The 23,125-nt window shown below is 40.0% G+C and overlaps 1 protein-coding gene across 1 annotated transcript in view; it reads left to right on the forward strand.

The window, feature by feature from the left end:
• Nucleotides 1-23,125, forward strand: part of AASS (aminoadipate-semialdehyde synthase) — a 52,259-nt gene that overhangs the window by 24,723 nt on the left and 4,411 nt on the right. Inside the window, exons 12-20 of the mRNA XM_032870472.1 lie at nt 7,471-7,530; nt 7,689-7,756; nt 10,139-10,260; nt 10,449-10,575; nt 12,974-13,084; nt 13,178-13,286; nt 14,848-14,988; nt 20,514-20,681; nt 21,933-22,028. Of these exons, the coding sequence (XP_032726363.1) occupies nt 7,471-7,530; nt 7,689-7,756; nt 10,139-10,260; nt 10,449-10,575; nt 12,974-13,084; nt 13,178-13,286; nt 14,848-14,988; nt 20,514-20,681; nt 21,933-22,028 (1,002 nt within the window). The remainder of the gene's footprint in view (nt 1-7,470; nt 7,531-7,688; nt 7,757-10,138; nt 10,261-10,448; nt 10,576-12,973; nt 13,085-13,177; nt 13,287-14,847; nt 14,989-20,513; nt 20,682-21,932; nt 22,029-23,125) is intronic.

A 23,125-nucleotide genomic window follows, 5' to 3' on the forward strand; every position in this document is an offset into this window, starting at 1 on the left:
TTCTTTTGGAGAAATGTCTGTTCAAGTCTTCTGCCCATTTTTTAATTGGAATATTTGGGTTTTTTAGTGTTGAGTTATATCAGTTCTTTCTATATTTTGGATACTAATCCTTTATCAGATAGATCATTTGAAAATACCTTCTCCCATGCAGTAGGTTGCTTTTTTAGTTTGTTGATTATTTCCTTTGCTGTGCAGAAACTTTTCATTTTGATGTAAGTCCCAATAGTTTATTTTTGCTTTTGTTTCCCTTGCCTATCTAGAAAAATGTATCTAGACGTATCTAGAAAAATGTTGCTATGGCCAATGCTAGAAAAATTACTCCCTGTGCTGTCTTCTGAGATTTTTGAGGTTTAGTGTCTTACATTTAGGTCCTTAGTCCACTTTGAGTTTATTTTTGTATATGCTATAAGAAAGTGGTCCGGTTTCATTCTTTTTCATGTAGCTGTTCAGTTTTCACAATAGGATTTGTTTGAGACTTTTTCCCCATAGTGTGTTCTTGCCTCCCTTGTCAAAGATTAATTGAGTAAAAATTGTGGGTTTATTTTTAGGCTCTCTCTTTTGTTCTATTGATCTGTTGTCTACTTTGTGCCAGTACCATACTGTTTTGATTACTACAACTTTGTAGTATCCATTGAAATCTGGAGTTGACATACTTCCAGTTTTCTTTTTCTTTTTTTAAGATTTTCCTTATTTATTGGAGAGAGAGAAAGAGTGAGAGTGAGAGAGAGCACAAGCCACGGGGAGAGGCAGAGGGAGAAGCAGACTCCCCGCTGAGCAGAGAGTCCAATGCGGGGCTCCATTCTAGGACCATGTATTCATGTATTCATGAATGTATTCATGATTGAGCTGAAGGTAGAAACTTAACCAACTGAGCCACCCAGGCACCCCTGTTTTTCTTTTTTAACATTGCTTGGCCACTCAGGGTCTTTTGTGGTTCCACACAAACTTTAGTATTGTTTGTCCTACTTTAGTGAAAAATGCTGTTGGTATTTTGATAGGGATTGCATTAAACCTGAAGATTGCTTTGGGTAGTATGAATATTTTAACAATACTTGTCTTTCCAATCAGTGAACATGAAATATTTTTCTATGTGTTTGGGTCATTTTCCGTTTCTTTCATCAGTGTTTTATAGTTTTCACAGTACAGGTCTTTCACCTCCTCATTAAAATTTATTTCTAGATATTTTATTCCTTTTGGTATAATTGTAAATGGGACTGTTTTCTTAATTTCTGTTTCTCCTGCTTCATTATTAGTGTATAGATATGCAGTGGACTTCTGTACATTGGTTTTTGTATCCCACAACCTTACTGAATTCATTTATCAGTTCCAGCAGTTTCTTATGGCAGTCTTTAGAGTTTTCTATATATAGTATCATGTCATTTGCAAATAGTGAAAGTTTTACTTCTTCCTTACTAAGCTAGATGGCTTTTATCCCCTTTTCTTGTTAGATTTCTGTGGCTGGTATTTTCAGTACTATCTTGAATAAAAATGGAGAAAGTGGACACCTTTGTCTTGTTCCCACCCTTAGGGAAAAGCTCTCATTTTTTTCCCATTAAGTATGATGTTAGCTGTTGGTTTTTCATGATTAGTTGACTTTCTTTAGTGGTGATCTTCGGTCCTTTCTCTTTTTTTTTTTTTTTTTTTTTTTGCATATCTATTACTGATTTTTGATATCTGGTTCCTGTTCAGTTTGTATATAACATCTGCATATGGTAGTCTGTATTAAAATGATGGCTGCTTAAGTTTGAACCCATTCTTTACTCCTCTTCCTCCCACATTTTAGGTACATGAAGTTGTACTTTACATCCTTTTATGTTGTGAGTCCCTTGACTGATTTTTATAGATATACTTAATTTCACTGCTCTTGTGCCTCCTACTTTTCTTACTCCTACTTATGGTCATTCCTTCACACTCAAAGAGTCTCCTTTAACATTTCCTGTAGGGCTGTTTTAGTGATCATGAATTCCTTTACCTTTAGTTTGTCTGGAAAACTTTATTTTTCCTCCTATTCTGAATTATAGCCTTTCTGGGTAGAGAATTCTTGGCTGCAGGTTGTTTTCTGTCAGCACTCTGAATATATCATGCCACTCTCTTCTGGCCTGCTAACTTTCTGATGATAAATCTGCTGATAGCTTTGTGGGATTACCCTTATATGTAACTGTTTTCTTTTCTCTTGCTGCTTCTAAAATTCTCTCTTTATCACTACTTTTGGCCATTTTATTATGTGGTTTTGTGCAGATCTCCTTGGGTTGACTTTTTGGGGGATTCTCTATGTCTCTTGGATCTGGATTTTTGTTTCCTTCCCGAGAAGAAAGAAGTTTTCAGCTGTTCTTCAAATATATTTTCTGTCCCTTTTTCTCTTTCTTCTTCTGGGATCCCTGTAATATAACTACTATACTTGATTGGGTAACTGAGTTCCCTAAGGCTGTTTTAATTTTGTATTCTTACTTATTCTCTCACATGTTCAGGTTGATTGTTTTCCATTACTCTGTTCTCTAGGTCCCTGATCTTTTCTTCTGCTTTCTCTAGCCCACTATTTATTCCATCTAGTGTATTTTTAATTTCAGTTATTGAGTTCTTCATTTCTGATTGGTTCTTTTATGTTTTCTCTCTCTTTGTTAAGAGTCTCACTGAACCCTCCACTCCTTCCTCAAGAGCATCTTACTTAGGTAGTCTCCACTTCACTTAGGTATCTTGCTGTGATTTTGTCCTGTTCTTTATCTGGGACATATTCCTCTGTCTCATTTTGTCTAACTCTCTGTGTCTGTTGCTATGTGTTAGGAAAATCAGCTACATTTCCTGCTCTTGAAAGTAGTGGCCTTATGAAGAAGAGGCCCTGCAGTGCTGTGTTCCCTGTACATCAGAACTGGTACTTCAGGGGTGTCTCCTCTATGTGCTGTGTGCACTCTGCTATTGTGGCTGAGCCACTTTTTTCTTCAGTCATCATCTACAATGGCCCTATCTGCCTATTATGGGCAGTGTTTGGTCCCTGTGACATTAATAGGTTGGTCTGGGGATGCCTTGGGTTTAAGTGGTGTCAGACCTGGCATTTGCCATAGATGCAGTAGCACTGAGGTGTAGGTTGCTTTCCCTGTTTTGTCTTCTGTAAAGCTTTTGTGGGGCCTGCTGTCAGATCAGCTATCTGTTCCCAGCCCACTGCTGGGGTTCAGTCTGGCTGGTGTGTATAGTTCTCTGTCCCTCTCCCTGGGGCAGGCATCCCTTTGGAGTGGTGCTGGTCCATCAGGGCTGCTCGCATGCTGGCGGCCTTGTGGCACTGTTTTGGATGGGCTCAGACCAAGAGTGTATTGGAGGGGCTTGATCTGCAGAAGACTGTGGTGTCAGTTGCGGGGTGTTACCAAAACTTGCAAAGGTCTTCCATGGGAGGAGACATTGAGCTGAGGCCTGGCTTGAGGGAGTGTGTCCACAGGGGAACACACGGGTAGGCAAACTGTTATCAAGTTAGGTAGGAATGTAGGTCCTGTGCTGCTTTCAGCTTGTAGCTTGTGTTTAGGTTGAGGGGTGGGGCAGGGAAATAGTGCAGGCCAGCGTCTTTATTCCTGGAGAAGTCTCCCGTGGATCCTTGCCCCCCAGCACATGTTCTGAGATTAGTAAACATATCTTCCTCCCATATACCCCAGGCATTTTTTTAAACTGCTCCTTCTGTGCTATATCTCAATAGGGCTTTTTCTTGTGCTATTTCTTTCAGGGTAGGGACTCAGTTTCATCTTGGCCTCTGCGCTCTCCCAGAGATTTAAAAATCCTGCAGATTTTTAAAGTTCCAGGTTTTAAGTACTGGTGCTTATAAAAAGCTATAAAATTCAGTCCTTCTAGTTTTCAAAAGCAAAAATTATGGGGATTCATCTTTCCTCTGTGGGTTTCCCCATGTGAAAGTCTGTTTCTCTCCCTTCCCTGTGCCTGTATTGTCCCTCACTCCTGTGGAACGTCCTTCAAATCCCCTCATCTCAGCCCTTCCTACCCTCTTCAATGTAGCATCTTCTCTTCATTTAGCTGTGGAGAGTTTGTTCTGCCAGTCTTCAAGTCATTTTCTGGGTTATTTAAATTGATGTGATTGTCATCTAATTGTGTCTGTGGTAACAGGTGAGCTTAGGGTCCTCCTTTTCCACTATTTTCCCTAGACCAAAAAAAGTCTTATCTACCCTTTGAAGCGAAAAACTGAGGCTTTTCATTTTACCTGGTTTTACTCAATGGGAAGATTGGTCTGAAAAAACTAATTCACCTTTGCTGGAGAGAAAATGTACATTTAAAAAGGTGGTATGTTTTTGCTTACATAAACTGGCAGTTAATAGACTCTTAGGCAATGTGAGAAGGTTAAAATTATCTGACAGTGAAGTGTTGGAGGTTTTTGGTCAGACTGAGACAGGTGATATTGCTTAGATGTTTGATGACTAAGCTGGCTTCTCTAAATTGTCACACCTTTTTCCTTTTATACATCATGATAGTCCTCTGAACAGTGTGGTGGGATTGTCTTGGGGGCATCTTTGTCAGCACAGTCTTTAAGCACTGGACATTTTTGAAAATTTATGGCTTTATATTGTAGTCTTGATACGTGTGTTCTGCTTACAACTAAAAAAATTAAGTTGTCTGTGTTCTCTTCTGATAACTGTATGGGAACTGTATTTAAAGTATATGCACTGTCGGGGCACCTGCGTGGCTCATCTTGGTTAAGCATCTGACTCTTGGTTTCGGCTCAGGTCATGATCTCAGGGTCGTGAGATCGAGCCCTGCATGGGGGCTCTGCTTGTCCTCTTCCCCCCACCTCTGCCTCTCTCCCCACTCTCTCTCTCAAATAAATAAAATCTTTTTTTAAAAAAAGTATGTGCACTGTCTTTTACCCCTAGATTTTCCTTTTTGACGTAAGGTTCAGACCCTGTGGCATTAAAGGCTATCATATCTGAACCAATAGAGAAGTTTGTTTCACTTGAATTACTTACATACTTTTTGTCTGCTGGAACAAGGCACACATATGGATGAAGAAAATTAAAATACACCTTCTGATCTATAGAGGCATGAGGTCTAGGAAGGGATGAGACAAGTGTGCAACCCTGTCATAAGGTGGAATATGACAGCCATTAGGAATATGCTAATGAAGTTATGGAGGGAAATATGCTAATGAAGTTATGGAAGTAATGAAGTCTTGTTCGGTAAAGTCCAGAAAGGTTTTATGAAAGGTGTGATATTTGATTTGGCTCTTGACAGATGTATCGGATCTGTTCATTTGCATGGGAATAAGAGGCATGTGATGGAGACAGGAGAGCAAAGGTGGGAGTTAATTTAACAGAGGGTTTCTGTGAGCTGTGAAGTAAGGTACGTAAAGGGAAGTATGTTGGTTCTACATTGGAAAGGGTCTTGACACCAGCATAAAGAGCTTGAAATTGATTTAGGAAAAAGTGGTGAGCTCTCAAAGGTGGTATATGTGAAAGTGACAAGGACCCTTGTGCCTGCACTTTTGTCATGGTTGAATTCCAGCAAGTTAAATGCAGTCATTCGGCAGCCTTTTGTTGTCTTTCCTGTTTGCCTTTCTTTGGGTGGACTCAAGATAGTTATTTCATTTTCTTGGGATAAAAAATCCATGCAATTATTGCATATATCCTTTTATATATTTATTGAATATTTACCATTTTATTGCACAGGCAAGACGCCAAGTGCACTTCTTAGCTTCAGTCTGCTTATGGGCGGATTTTGATAAAGGCTTCACAGAGGAGGCAGTTCTTCAGCTGTATCTTGGAGGATGAAGAGTGGGAGTTCCATGCAGAGGCATCGCATGTGACGCACCCACATGCTATAGTACAGAGGCATGGGAATGCTAATGCAGATGAGCGTTAGTCTGATTGATAGGACTAGAGTTTTGGGTATGAGACAGAAGGGAGAATTAAGATTGGAGAGGCAGAGACAGACTGCAGGAAAGTCTGGGGGGCCACATAAGGAAATAGAGACTGGATCTTGAGGGTATTAGAAAGCTACTGGATTATTTTAAATAGACACAGAAGAAACAATCAGGTTTGTGTTTTAGATTGAAGATAAATGGAAGGAGAGAGGTGGGAGGTAGTTCCCCTGGACTCAGAAAGACCTGAGTAAGGCCACAGAATTACATATAAACAGTAGAGAAAATGGAAGGATATACAAGAGTTCAGTAGTTTAGCCATATGCCAAGTAAAATTCGAATCACATGTTGTTATTTGCTGATGGCTCCTGGTAGGAGGCGGGGTTGGTAAGTGGGGGATTCATCTTGATGAGGGAATAGTCATAGGTGGTTGGGTGAAAGAAGCAGTGGAGGATACCAGTTGTGCCAATTCCATGAGCTTCCCCAAAGATGCCCTACCAGTCTTATAGATAGATATCTTTTTTAAAATGCCCATATGCCCGGAATAGATAGCATAAGTGTTGTATGCTTTAGACACATGAAAGTAGTTTTGATATTTGTTTTTTTTTTTTTTAAGATTTATTTATTTGTTTTACAGAGAGAGAACATGAGTGGGAGGGGCAGAGGGAGAGAATCTCAAGCAGACTACATGCTGAGCACAGAGCCTGACAGGAGTCTCTATCCCACAATCCTGAGATCACAACCTGAGCTGAAACCAAGAGTTGGATACTTAACTGACTATGCCCCTCAGGTGCCCCTGATACTTATTTTAATACAGTAAATAAATATTTATCTGCCAGTATCTGGTAGGTACATTTTGCTCTTTCTCAGCTGGGTGACCGCTCTAGACTTTAATCTACAAGGGTAAGGAGGGAATGGTTGTCCCATTGACCCGAAGGTCCTGACCATCAGAAGCAATACTACTAACTGACATGAACTTTACTCTAGGTAGTCTATTCAGGAGTTGGATACCTTGGAAGAAAAGAGGAGGATTAGAAGGATGGTGGGTGTTAATCTGAGAGATGTGGCTTTTGTTGTTTTCCATGGGACTCATTCTTGTGAGATAATGGGAAGACTGCATGACTCTTTGAGGTCTACTTTTTTCTTGATGCTTTTGAAATGCTGATGTGCCTATACATAGAACCGTATGGACCTGAGGGAGACTCCCTATTGCAGGGTTGATGGCTTTTTGTCTGAAAGGCCCATTCTCTCTTCTGATAGAACAGTGTGAACCTTTGGGGTGGGATTCAGGCCCTTGGAGTGGGTAAAACTTGTGGTGATGTTTGCCAGCATGTTCAATATGACACATCAAACTGTTGGGGAAAGATAAACCATTTAGTGTTTTTAACAAGCAAAGATGATTGTAATCAAGTTTTAGTTTTAAAATTGGGACTTGTGCTGAAATTGTAGGTTCTTGAGGGACAATTCGTTGCTTGTAGACTTCTATTACCAATTATTTGTATTCAGTGATCTTCAGAAAACTCCTATAAATTCTTTTTTTCCTTTGACTAATATTTTAATATGGAAATAAACACTAAGATCTTCTCTGCAATGTCATTTATCTCTTACCAGTCTCATTTTCCTTTCAGATATTATCAGATGCAACACAGCCTCTTGAAAGTCAGAATTTTTCTCCTGTGGTACGAGACGTAAGTTATGAAAATAGTTTTTTCCATGGTTGTATTTTTTCCACTACCATCCTCTCTCACTCTCTTCCTTTCCCTTCCTCTCTCCATCTTTGTTACATGAGCCCCTGTTGTGGGTGTAATATATGGACACTAAAATATCTTGTGTCATACACATTTAGGCAGTGATTACATCCAATGGTGTATTGACTGATAAGTATAAATATATCCAGAAACTCCGAGAGAGCAGGTAAGCACTATTCCTATCTTGGTTTTTTTGAGTATTTTTAAATGTTTCTTTATGAGTTCATGATACTAGGTTTACACAATTTTGAAAATGTCTTTAGATACAGGAAATCCAAACTATGTGACTAGCTGAAACCAGTGGGAATTATTTTTCTCTGAACATCATTTTGGCTTGCTAAATTCCTGTGTAGACTCAGGTGTAAGCCAGCAGGAGTCTAAAAAGTTGTCTTTTGGGTAACCTCTTGTTCTTTCGCTAGCATTTTGCATATTGCTATGTCTCAGCTATTTTCTCAAAGAAAATAAGCACGCTAACCCTTCCTGTGGTGCTTTCAGTCTGATTTTTAGTTGAGGGTTTGGACTCTATTTTGTTTAGTATAATGTTTAGGCAAATGGTCTCTTATTTAGAAATGAAGAGAAGTAGTGAAGAAAGAAAATGGTGAGAGGTCAGTTTTCCCTGGGAATTCTTCTTAGGAGGAAGGTGCCAAACAGTAATGTGGTAAATGTACCCAAGAGAATAGTTCTCTTAGAAAGGTACTTAGCTAAGGCCCTTGTTTTCTTAATTGATTTTACTACTCAGAGTTTGAAAACATTGACATTTCTTTGGAATGGTCTGGTCCTCTTCAGCTGATTGTACTTGATTTATGTTTATGTCTGCTCCATTGGTCTATTCACATTTAACAAAATAACCCATGCACTGAATTCTCAGGAGAGACCAGAGTGGGACAATTAAAAAGAAGCGAACAAACTGCCTTATCTTCTTTCTCAGCTCTTCTATCTGTAAGAAGTAAATAAAGAGATCTGCTTCGATCAAGTATACTTACTTCTGTGCTGGTCCATCTGTGTTCGTTTTCTTACAGTTACTTTTGATGTGTCGGTGAAATATTCTGGCATAAGATACCGAGAGAGATTTGTTTTTGTTTTTGTTTTTTAAACTGGCTAGCACTATAGTCCTGTAGGAGTGTTTCTTATAGGGGAAACTTCACATATATTCATTTTTCATAACTCTCTGTGTCTTTTGATTCTTACTATCTGATGATCTCTTATATTACTAATCCTAATAACATGTCTAACATGACTGGTCACGATGATGTTTTCACTCTTACACTCCATATTTCTTGTAGCAGCAAGTCTACTAGGACTTGCTACCTCCTTCCTGGTGGAATCTCTGTCAGGAGACCGATAAGGAAGGTTGTATTTTGAAAGGAAATTTAAGTGATCTTAAAGATCTGCCTTATCTGAATATTCTCTTCATCACATAGCACAGTGATTATTAACTTTGAGTGTTTGAAATAGCTGATGGGGTGGACGGAATTAAAATCTAAGAGCGAGTTTTTAAAAATGTATTTTGAACATTGTGTTTTTGGACATCAAAAGAATATAATTTAATTACATAAACTATAGAAAATGTTGTTAGAAAACATATACAAGAACAAATAATTGTGTTCTTTTCTGTGGGGTGAAATGGATGGGGAGGAGGTTAAAGGAGACTCACTTCATCAGTAATATGAATGTTGAGGGTGAAGAGGAGCAGGGACATTTTGTATTTAAATTTATTTTTATTCACTTAGAATTAATGGAAAGGTTAAAGTTTGAGGACATCTTGCCCAAAAAGATTGCAACAACAGAGCCTTCTGTTTCTGTCCCTGGCACCAAGCCATTCCCATGGTCTTGCATCGATATCTGTGAATTTGATTGAACAGAGTTTTAATGAATATCTTCCATATTTAAGACAAAGTTTGTTGAAGACAGTCATGGTCTTGGAGGTTATATCTTGTAGGAAAGGCAGAGAGTTAATCTGTCAGGAAGGGACAGATTCCAACAGAATAAATTGTTCAAGCATTAAAATCCTGCCTAGTAATTCATCTTAAATTTTTATATTTAACCCATGGCATTTGTGATTTCAAAAGTCTGGTTTTAATTGTTTTCAAGTGACCCTAATGACAAATGACAAAACGATGCCTGATATGGCAAATAATAATCTCCTTCTCAGATTGTTGTCCCCTTAAATTGTGAGGAGTAAGGTTTCTGATGCATAGCCCCTGGCATGATTTTGAATCACGTCCCGTGGAAGGATAAAGTGTGAAACCAAGATACTCAATTGTGGGTAAGCCAGGCAGTGGTCCTTCATATGCATCTCACCAGTGGTTGGGAATTCATGGAAATCTATGGATGTATACCTCAGAGAAGTCAGGTCTGTTAATCATTGTACAAAATCTAAAATAATTAATGAAAAGTGTTGGTCTGGGGAACTCCTGTTGAGGTTCTTACTGTAAGAAATATTGCTTCATAGTCTAAGGTTTGATTTGTTTGTGGGACAGCAAGATTTTGTTATTTAAATATGTTTTTGTTGTTCAGTTTTTCTCCCCTTCCCCTCTTTTATTTATAGGGAACTTGCTCAGTCACTTTCAATGGGCACCAAGAAAAAGGTCTTGGTTCTTGGATCTGGTTATGTATCTGAACCTGTGTTGGAATATCTGTCAAGAGATAACAAGATAGAAATCACAGTAGGTAAATAAGCCCTGATTTTTAAAGAAGAAGAAGGGAAACTGATTTCAGTGCATGCTTACTCCGTGAATTTTAGATGACTATCTTGTTTCTAAACTTTGAGAAATTATTTTTGGAGATGTCAAACTGTGTTTTACTCTCTGACTAGTGAAGAGTAATCTAAAAACTGGACTTTTGTATCCTCGAAATAGGCTCTGACATGAAGAACCAAATCGAACAGTTAGGCAAGAAATATAATATTAATCCTATTAGCGTGGACATTAGTAAACAAGAAGAGAAGTTGAGCTCCTTGGTGGCAAAACAGGATCTTGTCATCAGGTTAGTATCTAGGAGGAGATGATCGCCATGTACTGTTGTTATTGTTATGTCTCTCCTTATTTTCTCTCTCTAAGTAAATTTTCAATTGAAGTATGTACCCAGAAAAATGCCCAGATCCTAAGTGTATATAGTTCAGTCAATTTTCACAGTGAACCCACTTCATAACCATCATCCACATCCAGAAACAGAATAGCAGTACCCCAGAAGCCCTCCGTGTGTCTGTTACCACTATTAGCCCCATCCCTCAAAGGTAAGCACTATCTTGGCCTTTCATGTGTACATTACTTCTTGCTAGTTTTCAGCTTTGTACAATTGGAACAACTCAGTATGTTAATCTGTGGCTGCCTTCTTTCTGCAGTACTGTGATTGTGAGAGTTGTTTGTGTTGTTGCATGTAATTATAGTTTATTCATTCTCATTGCCATGTATCATTTCATTGTGTGAATATACCCTCATTAGCCCTTTGACTGTTGGATGTTCAGATTGTTTCTGGAATTTGACTATCATGAATTGTGTTGCTATGAACATTTTAGTATTTGTCTTTTGGTTGTCACATATACGCATTTCTGTTGGATATTTATCTAGAGGTGGAATTGGTGTGTCAGAAGTATTAGTGTTTCATATATTTTGGTGGCTCTTTTGTTGTTTGGACTTATAAAGCTTAAGTGAAAATGAGTAAATTCTCCAGCCTTATGACTATTTTTAATTTTATCGGAGGAACAGATCTTGAACTATAATGTTTACTACTGATAAAAATACAGATGTAACTTCTAGGTACAGAGCTACATGAGGGTACGCTATAATTAAACTGGGTTTTAAAATACCAAAGTGATGAGGATAGTCACTTATTCTTAGAATACAATTTTTCCAAGATGGAAGAAAAAAACTACCTGCTCATCCATAATTAGGTGACTTTCATAGTTAGATCAGATTGAAATGATATCTTGGAGGAAGTTCTGTGATGTCCTACTTTAAAAAAAACAAAAAACACAAAACAATACAGGTTTCAAAAACATACAGTAGGAAAGGTAATCTTGTGTGGGAACTTGTGTAATATTTCTTGATGTATTTAAATTATAGGCTCACTTTAGGCACTTAAAATGTTATTCTATTTATATAAATTTAATGTGCAATAATTTTTATTCAGCAAGAATTTACTGGTGACCCATAGATCTTGTCTGTCAGTGATATGATTATGATTCATAATGGAATGTTCTAGCCTCCTGTATAAAACAAAGGGAGTTTGTTTTGCCACGTATAGGTACCTAAATAAAACATTGTTTTTTTTTTCCATAAAAAAAAGAAAACATTATAAGGCACATTTGAAACTAAATCTGAAGCAAAATATGACAAGATAATAATCGGTTAATACGTGCATAGTTTGAAGTTTAGCAAAGTGATGGCCTCGAAAAAATGAATTTGACAAACACAGTGATATAGTGTGATAATGTTTATAGTTGTATTTATATTTTCATTGTACTATGAAGCTCATAGAACTTGAATATTGTTATGCAATTGACAGGATGTTTTATAATTCCTTCGATAGAACATGAATGTATTCATTTATATTAACATTTATGGAAATTCATTTTTTGTGATTGTGTAGTCCTAGTGCCAAATTAAAACACCAAAGCCAGACTTTTAAGAAAACTGAATTGAAGTTAAATTTTGAACACAGTTTCATTTTTTGCTTAGTGTATAGATTTCTAACCATTTTGATAGCTTTTACACTGGTCAGTACCATTAAAGCTTTTTTGCTTCTTTGGATTTTCTTAGATTCTACTCTGTCGTGTAACATCTGGGTCACTTTGACTTAGTTTAATCAACCTGATAACCATTTGGGAAATACGGAAGAAAAAGAAAAAGTACCTTCTCTTTTAGTAGGGGAACCAAGACAGAAAATCATAGAAATATAAGGATGAATGGAATAAATTCCATTAAATGTTGCAAAGAAATAGCTGAATGAATGCAGAATAATATCTGGCTTTGGGGAAATCTGGGAGAGCTTCTTGGCGGAGATGCCTTTTCAGACATTCTTTAAGTAGGGTATGACCTGGATTGGGGGTGAGTGGGTGGACATAATATTCCAAGTAGAAGGTACAGTAATAGTAAAGTTCCAGAGCTGGAAAAGTACAGGCTGTGAGTGGAGAATTATGATAACTTCTTTGGTTCCCGTATATGGTTTATGAAGAAGATAGAGGGAGAATAATGGAAAAATTAGGTGAAGGTCAAATTGTGGAGGGTTTTAAATGTGATAACAGGATGAATTTATTCTGTAGTTCTCAAAAGAGTCATTGGTCACAGAATAATCAGAGTGATGTCTCAGCTTTAGTTCAATTCAAGGTACTTTGAAAGGTAGGGTTGGAAAAGTTTCTGATTAGTTTCTCTCTGTTTTTAAGCTTGTTGCCTTACGCATTGCATCCTCTTGTGGCGAAGGCATGCATCACAAGCAAAGTTAACATGATCACTGCAAGCTACATCACACCAGCACTAAAAGAATTAGAAAAGAGGTAAGTTTCAAGTCATTTTCAGCAAAGTGGCTCCATGGCATTATTTTTATTTAATATCCAACTTTTTCTCCCTCCCCTTCTTGCCTGTTGTAGTGTGGAAGATGCTGGCATCACAGTCATTGGTGAACTGGGATTGGACCCTGGTCTTGATCATATGCTGGCAATGGAAACTATAGATAAGGCCAAGGAAGTGGGAGCCACGGTGAGCCCAATTTACAACCAAAGGTCCACTTAGGAAAATACTAAATACTAGATACTTTCTAAAATACTAAATACTTTCCATTTAGGAAAATACTAAAAGGTCCAGACTTTTGTGTACAGAATAGTCTCTTTATAATTTTAATTAAGGAAGCTGCTATATTCTAACTCATACTTTGACTAGAAGTTTCTAGTAAAATCCTTTAACTGCAGAAATATCTGTATGGTAAAACAGTGTCCAAGGCTTAACAATAGATTTTTAGAGAAATAGATGCTACTATAACATTTGTTTTAATGAAAGATTTTAGACAGCTTTTGGAGATAGTAAGGTTTGATTTTTATTTTTTAATTCTTTTTTAAAGTAGCCTTAAGAACAATCATTTTTATTTTTTTCCCACTTGATTTGTTTTTTATTATTTTTAATTATTTTAAAATTTAAATTCAGTTAATTAACATAAAGTATATTATTAGTTTCAGAGGTAGAGTTCAGTAATTCATTAGTTTTATATAATACCCAGTGCTCATTACATCTCATGCCCTCCTTAATGCCCATCTCCCCATCCCCCCATCCCTCTCCCCTCTAGCAACCCCATCCCTCCACACTCCTCCCCCCAGCAAACTCTTAATCCTATAGTTAAGAGTCTCTTATGGTTAGTCTCCCTCTCTGATTTTGTCTTGTTTTATTTTTCCCTCTCTCCCCCTATGATCTGTTTTGTTTCTTAAATGCCCTATATGAGTGAGATCATATGGTAATTGTCTTTCTCTGATTGACTTGTTTCGCTTAGCATAATACCCTCTAGCTCCATCCACATCATTGCAAATGGCAAGATTTCTTTCTTTCTTTTTTTTTTTTCTTTTTGGATGGCTAAGTGGTATTCCGTTGTATATATATATACCATATCTTCTTTATCTATGAATGGATAAAGGCTTAACTTTTAAAAGTGGGAAAAATTCTTTGGAATATTTTCAGTCTTTGGTATATAAAGTATCTTTTATACATGAGAAGGAACTATTGGATATGAAAATGTGGTGAGTCAGATTAAATACTTTAGGTTATATATATGTAACATGTATGCAATCACATATAGAATCAAGTCAACTAGAATTATGTTTTATATAAAGATTAATTATATTATGTATTAATTCTTTACTAATATTATTTATACCTATATATTACAAATATATAATCAAATTATAATCAAATGTATCATTTGAACACAAAAGTCAGGAGGAACTGACCAAGCAGAATTGAATTAATAGTTGGATTTTTAACTAGCAAAATATTAGTCACAATATCCAGTGGATTTAAAAAAAATTTTTAAATATTTAAAAAATTTTTTAAAGTTTTTATGTATATATACACACATATATAGCATATATACACAGATATGTATATATATATTTATATAAATATAACTGACTTAATAAATAGAGTTTGGCTTTAAGGAAGGGTTAAAGGCTTTAAGAAAGGCTTTTGAAAGCCTTTGTAAATGTCAGGGAAAAAACGCAGCAAGTTCACCTCATTTATCCCATTTCTGTCATTGTCTTTCATCCCTTATTTTCAGATTGAATCTTACATTTCCTACTGTGGTGGGCTTCCAGCCCCTGAACATTCAGACAATCCTTTGAGATACAAATTTAGCTGGAGTCCAGTGGGAGTTCTGATGAACATAATGCAGCCTGCCACCTACCTGCTCAATGGAAAGGTAAAGGATTACCAACAAAGCTTTAGAGATACAAACCTGCAGTAACTGTCTCAGAAAGTCCAGACCCCTCCTCCCTGAAACCAAGGCCTTTGGTATTGGCTGTGCTGTGTCCTCCGTTCTCTCCTCCACCAGTGTTCCCCAGTGGGTCTTCTCTGTTCCAGTTAGTGTGGTATGCCGGCTGTTCCCAGCAAAGCCTATGCTCATTCTTTCTTCTTCACCTTCTTCCAGGTTGTTCCTGCAGTTTGAAAATTTACTTCTCAGCTTGTCTGCATGTATAAATGCAGGTTGTCTTGTGATTTCTTTCAGCAGGACAAACATTTACTGGGTCCTAAATATGTGCTGAGACCCTACTGAGTTCAAGGCGCCGAAGGTGATCACACTGAACGAAGTCCTTGACCTCGAAGGACTCATAGCTGGAATGGGGGTGGCTCTTGGAATGGAGGGTTTAGTGGATCAGGGAAAGAAACTAATTTTCTCGCCCAGCTGCTATGTGCCAGAATACAAGAGCCCTTGGAATTCAGTGTTATTTTCATCATTTTGCGGTAAGGAAGCCATGGCTCGAAGAGAATGCTCAGACTTTCAGCTGGGATTCAAACCCAGGTCTGACTGATCCCAAAGTGTTTTCTCTTTTACCAGATTACCTCATGGGAGGTAAGACGCACTGGGATAAACGGCTAAGTTTATCCAGTGGGAGAAGTTTTAGAGGGAGCTAAAGTGCCACGGGATACGGAGGAGAGAGCAGTTGATGTGACCTTGGCGGGGATGGGGCAGAAAGTTGGCCGCAGGAGATGTGCTAAGCCTGGGAGGATAAGCAGGTGCCGGCTGGACAGGGACGCTGCCTCCCTGCTGCTGAGCGCCAACTGCATTTGATCCTTGCGACTGCCCAGTGGGTGGCCTGGCTAACTCAGTAGGAAGCAAAGGAAGCATGGCTAACTCAGCCACAGTCCCAGAGACCACAGGTGGCACAGGTGGGGTCCAGAGCGCACGCGGTTTGCCTTCCTAGTTCATGCTCGTAGCTGTAAGGAAGGATTCCCCCGAAGAACAGGTGTAACTGGACTGCCGGCTTCATTTGAAATTTTGTGCTCTGGGCACCTCACCTCTCCCTCGCCCTGCAGGGAGTGGCGCAGGATGGGATCAGCTGTGTGTCTTACAAAGATTATTCAAGCAGCAGTATTATTAATTCCCAGTGTATCTGAATTTAAACGTATTTTGTGTTCAAAGGAGTAAGTCGAAAGAAGTTCTCGAGATACAAGGTGAACGTTTTTTTTTTTAAAAGATTTTATTTATTTGACAGAGAGAGATCACAAGTAGAGAGAGAGAGAGAGGAGGAAGCAGGCTCCCTGCCCAGCAGAGAGCCCGATGTGGGACTCGATCCCAGGACCCTGAGATCATGACCTGAGCTGAAGGCAGAGGCTTAACCCACTGAGCCACCCAGGCAGCCCCAAAGTGAACATTCTTATCAGTCCTGGTCTTCTGTGCTTACAATGCATAGAGTGTACATTGTAGCCTTAACTGCAAATTGGACTCACCAGGCAGTTTAGAAAATAATGAGGACTGGGCCCATCCCCAGAGATGCTGATTTGCCTAGGTTTGGGGATCTTCAGAAACTCCCCAAATGATTCTGATGTGCAGCTGAATTTGAGAAGAGCCGATTTAGCAACCGGAGGACCGTATCCAGCTGCACTTAAAACACCAGCAAACAGGCAGGACACTGATGCTGGAAAGACATGCATGTGTTTCAGGATATGAACCAGGACCCCTGAGTTCTGGTCCAAGTGCTGACATCCCTCATGGCACCACCAAAGTCCAGGCAATGGTAAAGGTCCACTGGGCACTAACTCCTGATGGTAATGTGGCTACCGATATCCCACCCAGTTCTCTAGTTCTAAGAATCATGAAGGTTTGGGCCTGAAACAGTCTTGATGTTCTGCAAAGCACATCCTTATATCCACTGCCTGCCTCCTGTCACGGGTAGCAGCATCTTCCACCACCTGCTGTCCTGAAAAAGAGACTAGCCCGTGTTTGGTGTACACTAACATGTGAATGCAGGGAAAATTCTTGCTTCCATTGGGCAAATGCTTGTTTTCAGGAAGCCATATAAATGAGAAGGTGATAAGCATGGAGGGGTCAGCAGAGTGCAGCCTGTGTGGGAGGAAGAGTGTGAGCTCTGATATTAGTGGGCCTGGCTTGGTGCTCTAACTCTACCACGACCAGCTGGGTGGCACTAGAACCATCTGTGAAGCTCTCTTAGCTTTGGGTTCCTTGTCTGAAGATAAGGCTGTGTGGGGTCCTTGCAGTGGGGCCACTGGGCTCCCATAGATGGCAGTCTGCCTAACAGCGGGTTCTCCAGCAGGGCGTAAGTCTCCAGCAGAAATTAGCTATGTAAAGAAATCGATAGTGGAAAAGCAAGAGGTTATTTTCAGGCAGCAGAAGTTGTGTGTATTGAATTTGAAGTTTCTCCCTTTCATCCCAAACTCCTTTTGTAAAAAAGGAATGCTTTTTGCATCTCCCTGACACTGCAGAGGAGGCTGAGAGAAAACGCGATGCTTTGCTTTTCTTTGCTAAAATGATACTTTTTTCAAGGTCCCACTCAAGTTCCCTCTTGTGGATGCAGCTTTTCCTGACCACTCCAGACCCCATTCACTATTCTTTTGTCCAGACTCCTACACTTTGTATGTCTGTAAGAAGCTTCCGGATGCTGTATTATTCGCTCAGTAATTCAAGTGCATCTGTCTGTCTCCCAACCCAGATTGTTAAACTTCTTAAAGCTTCTCTTGTAGTCTTGTCCGTCCATCCCCCTGCCGCCGTCACCCCCACCACGGAGCAGGCATATGATTCAGGGACTCATGATGGAGGGTCAGGTGACCTCTCTGGTTTCTGTTTAAAGTTGAAGGCTTAAACTTTTCCAGCAACTCAGGCTGTGGCCTGTGATCTGGGATGTAGCTCATTGTTCCAGCGGCTGGCACCATTTTTAACTTCTAACTTCTGATGGTGTTTCTAGCAACTAGGATTCCCTTCCACGTATTTTAGTTCTCTCCTCTCTGAGGGTAGTGGAACATTGGTGGCACCGAGGAGCAACGTGGCAAGAACTTTGCCATCATCTCCTTCAGCCTCCTCTCCCAAGCCACTCCTGCTAAGACAAATACTCTCCAGGTTCTGCTTGCTCTGAAAACACAACTCTGAGATAGGTTTTGTAGCTTTCTTCCCATTGCCTGCCCCTACCCGGACTGCAGCGCCCAGCCCTCCTTTGTAGGAAGAGCCGCTGCTCTCCATTGCCTGCAGTCCATTTTGAGTGAAGTTTGCTGGTGTATCACCGGTGTCATGATCTGGAATGCCACACCTGGTCAACGAGTAGCCTTCTCAAAATACTGATACACAAATAAGCACAATTAGGGGGACAGTATGGTCTAGTAGAAAGAACATGGGCATTGGAGTCAGACCAGGTTCAGATCCTCCTCTGGGTGACTCCCAGTTTCCGCCTTTGAAAAATGGGTTTGTGTGAACTAAAGGTAATATATATAAGGCACCAGGCACAGAATGAGTCCTGTATTTTCTTTATTTAAATGTTTTGTCAGTTTATCAATCAAGCTTACTGTCCATCAGTGGCTGGGAGACGTGTGGGTGTGGGAAGAGTTGGACTTAGGGCAGCCTGTGGCCACAGTGGGTAATGGGCCACTGTTTCTGCCGACAGTGGGTGTTGGGAGTGAACCACTGTTGAGTCAGAAAAAACTGCATATTGTCTGCCAAATAAATAAATATGTCTTTCTTCATCCAAACCATTAATAAAATATTAAACAGGATAGGGCTTATTCGTGAACCCCACGATATACCACTGAACTCTGTATTGATGCCAGATGACAGCGATTACCCAGTAATTTGGGGGACAAGTTGTTTTGGCAGCTGTCAGTCTCTAAGCAAATCATTACTGTTCAGCTGATATTTCCCTCTTTTCTTCCAAGGACCTCATGATAAACTTATGAACCAGCTGATTTATTTCTGATTAGTGAGGTGCTGGAATATAGTAGTCTCTACTGAATTTTTCTTTAAAACTATTTCCTAATAAGTAAAAAAACAAACAAATAAGCAAACTTTAGAATTGCCATGAGTTCCAGAAGTAAGATGTGTGTGGAGGCCCCAAAAGTTAACATTTGCCTTCTTACTAGGTTTTTTTTTTTTTTTTTAATTTACTATTCTGATAGAAGAGATGAGTGTGAAAGCACTAGGGCAGAAATGGTCCCTCTGGAAGTGTTCACTGTGCAGTCCAGCGGAGTTTCCTAAGAAAGTTAAATGAGAAGCCCTTGGCGTCCTTTGGCTTCTCCCTCCTGGAGTTGTAGTGGGGCTTGATGCTCTGCAAACCTAAGCCTTTAACTGCAGACATGCCACCAAGGCCTGACCCCTCCTGGGCCTGCAGCCACCTCCACAGCCTTTTCCTTTTCCTTTCTCAGGACAAGGCACTCGTAGAACCCATCTATACATAAGCTCCAGGGCTCATTGGATTGAGCTTCTAGAAGACTCCCGTGGGTGGTTCTGTGCAGCTGCAGACACGTGGTCAGAAGCTGTTTCCAGTGGTGCAGGAGGGACAAACCCAGTTCTGCCAGCAGCCCCCAGATTCTCAGCCCTGATTTGATCACACGAAGATGTTTTCCATCATCTCATAAACCTCACACACCCAAAGAACACTTTAGTCCTTTCATCAGACTCAAAGGGAAAAACATGCTTTTCCCTTTGAGTGTGCCTTTTGAGTGTGAGATTAGGGAGGGAGTGGGTCAGAGGATTACTGAGAAATCAGAAGAGCTTGGGAATTGATTTCTCAGCAGCAGTAAGACCATGGGTAGCACTTAACTTTGAGTTTCACTGTCTGTTCCTGTGCTGTCTTTCCTGTAAGGGGACGTCTCTCCCACTGCCATCCCCAGCGTACGCCTGTAGGCTGACTAGTCTAGGCCGCGAGCTCCTTGCGCTTGATCCAGCCCAGCTGGCACTTGGTGGACATTCAGTAAATGTGTGTTCAGTGAATGAAGGAAGGGATGAAGACAGAGACTGCAACTTCATCACTCTCCTTCCCTCCCCAATGAGTGTGATCGTGGCACATAGGTAGTAGGTGTCCCGTTAATGTGAGCTGTGACAGAAATGTACAAGACTGGTTGCCCGGCAGCATTCATAGGGGTGTGTAAGTGAAGAATGAAGTGAAGATGCCACTGTTACCCGAGCACAGCTTTTTAAATGAGTGTCTGTTTCTTTTAGCTTATTGTTTATTTAAAAAGCAAACCCTTAATGGGACATAATTCAGTACCATCTTACCAGATGTAAGTCCGATTTTAGACCTTGGGAGATTCATGGCCTTCTGAATCGTTAGTGAAATAGCTTGAGTATGGGATGTCAATTATGGTAGTTTCATTAGCTTTTTTTTCTCAAATCCTCTGTTGCTTTTTTAAAATGTTGATTTATTTTTTATCCAAGTAATCCAGGTTAAGTCCCCAGGGGAGCACAGTGTTGTAACCCCATTGTGCCTTTTCATTGTTCTTCAGGTTGTGAATGTTGCAGGGGGCATCTCCTTTCTTGATGCGGTTACTCCCATGGATTATTTCCCCGGGTTGAATTTGGAAGGCTATCCTAACAGAGACAGTACAAAATACGCTGAGATATATGGCATTCCATCAGCTCACACTTTGCTGCGGGGGACGCTGAGATACAAGGTAAGCAGCTGTATTTGAGATGAAACATGTTTCCTGTTTTGATGTAAGTGATATGTGTGCTTAATTTATCTTGGTAACAAAAATAAGATAATAAACCAGGTTGGAGTCTGTTTTCTCAGAACTCTTTTGAGCAAATGTTTTAGGAGACAACTCAGGAAGGCCAAAAGAGAGCTTTTGACTAATGAGGAGTTGGGCCACGGGGGCGGGGGAGGTGAAGGGTCACCTTCAGGTGTAGTGAGACTGGGGTCAGGTGACCTCATGGAGACTTGGTTTCTCTTCGCCTCTTATCTCTTCCTTTGAGTGCTGACCACAGTCCCAGGCTCTACGTGGAGGCACTGTGGTGGCAGCATCCCCAGTCTCTTTGGTTCAAATCCAGTGAGAATGAGAAAGTATGGTTAAAAATACCATCTTTGTCTCCTTAGCCCGTGAGGTCAGTGGGATAAAAAATGCCAAATAGCTTTTGTGTTTTGTTTCATGTCCCTAAAACTGAAGATGTAGTCAGCATCATTTTACCCAAAGAAAATCTAAAATGTTTTTACCACAAAATGGGGTGTAGATTCTTGGAGCATAAGCACAAATGTCCACCACACATTTAAGGATTAATGACAAAGGAGTAGTAACAAGTATGACCAGTTTAAGACAATCAGTGTAATAGTTTCCTAGGGCTGTTTTAACAAATTACTGCAAACCATGTAGCTTACAACAACAGAAATTGATTCTGTCACCATTCTCAGGGTCACAAGTTGACTCCCCTCCCTCACATTCATGTGATTTCAGAAGAAGCTCTCTGATTCCTACCTCTTACCCTTCCTGGTCTATGCATTAGGATAGTGGCTCCTAATCAGCAGAATAGCATATCTGTTTGGGGGAGTATAATATTCTTACAAGCTCCTTCCATTATAAGAGAGGGAACTGTTCTATTAAATACTATTCTGCTGAACTGGAAGTACATAATACAGGAGGACATTTGCACTTCTGCTGCCAGGAATACCCCTCCCATGTTGCCCAGAAACAGAAGCAAAGATCCGAGTCTTTGAAGAGCTGTTACGTAAAGCAGCAGAATTGCTGTGACACTCTTGATTCTGGTCTGAACCTGAGGTGTTTGCGTCCAGTAAGCAAGTCAGATGACTACTTTCAGCCTGTCTTTTATATGAATTACAAGGACGGGTCCCTCTTTTCAATAAAACTCCTCTAAATTTTTTTTCTTTGAAGGGAAGTATTTCATATTCTACTTAATAATTCTTGTTTTAGGGGTATGCCAAAGCTTTGAATGGATTTGTAAAACTGGGTCTTATAAATAGAGATGCATTTCCTGCCCTTCGACCTGAGGCCAGCCCTCTCACTTGGGTGAGTGACTCCAGAATTACATGTTTGTGGTTCTTCAGAAATGCTCAGGTTTGCACTTGGGTTTGGACTAGCAAAGGTACCTATCCTGTGGCTTAGATAAACCCTAACCCTTCCAAACCCCTTATCTTTCCTTGTTGTGGAAGGATGGTGAGATCATGGGCCTGACCCACTGGGCTTACTTCCTGTAGCAGCTTGTACTACTAGATTGCTCCCTCCCTCAGCCTTGAGAAGAGATGGATTTGGGCTCTGGGCTCTGCCACTTGTCGACCACAGTGGTCACCCAGTGACAGGAGATACACTGGGGCCTCCTACAAATGATATCCCAGAAGAGCTATTGGCGGCATCACAGCCTGGACTCCCTATCCCCAAATCCCATCAGTTCTCTCCGTTGGTCATTTTTAGCCATGAGTAATTTGAGTTTTCAGTTACAGAATGGATGCCCGTATTTGTGTTGCATTAAAATCTTAGAGTCTCCAGGTCGGAAGGGACTTTGAAGACTTGGAATTAAATGTAAAGCAGAGGTTCCCCTACTGTTAACTGTTAATAGTTGGTCATCCAACTTGAACCAGTGTGCCCGTATTCCAGTGGAAATGCCAGCAGTTCACTATAAGGAGAAAAAGATCAGTGTTGCTAATTTTGGCATTCTTGCTAGCCATTGCTTTAGATTCAGTTTTCCATGTATCTGAGAGCCTTCCAGATCTTTTTACCTTCCATAAATATACAGGTGGGACAGGAGTTAATAAACATCTATAGAGTGAATTCCGAGTTCGAGGCAGCTGGATTGGGAGGGTTTGTACAGGTATTCTTAGGGGGTGGTTGCAGTATTTTGGTAGCTACAGTTTAGAATAGGAGCTGGCAAACATTTTGTGTGTGTGTGTGTGTGTGTGTGTGTGTGTGTGTGTGTAAAGGACTAGATTGTAAATATATTAGGTTTCATGAGCCATATGTACTCAATTCTGCCATAGACAAATACATAAATGAGTATGGCTATCTTCTAATAAAATTTTTCTTTACAAAACCAGGTGATGAGCCAAATTTGGCCCGTGAACCAGTTTGTTTTTCTTTAATCAAGAGCATAACTTTCCCCCTTGAAATCC

The sequence above is a fragment of the Lontra canadensis genome, unplaced genomic scaffold (genome assembly GCF_010015895.1).
Source record: "Lontra canadensis isolate GAN:19392208 unplaced genomic scaffold, GSC_riverotter_1.0 scaffold2, whole genome shotgun sequence".
Lineage (NCBI taxonomy): Eukaryota > Metazoa > Chordata > Mammalia > Carnivora > Mustelidae > Lontra > Lontra canadensis.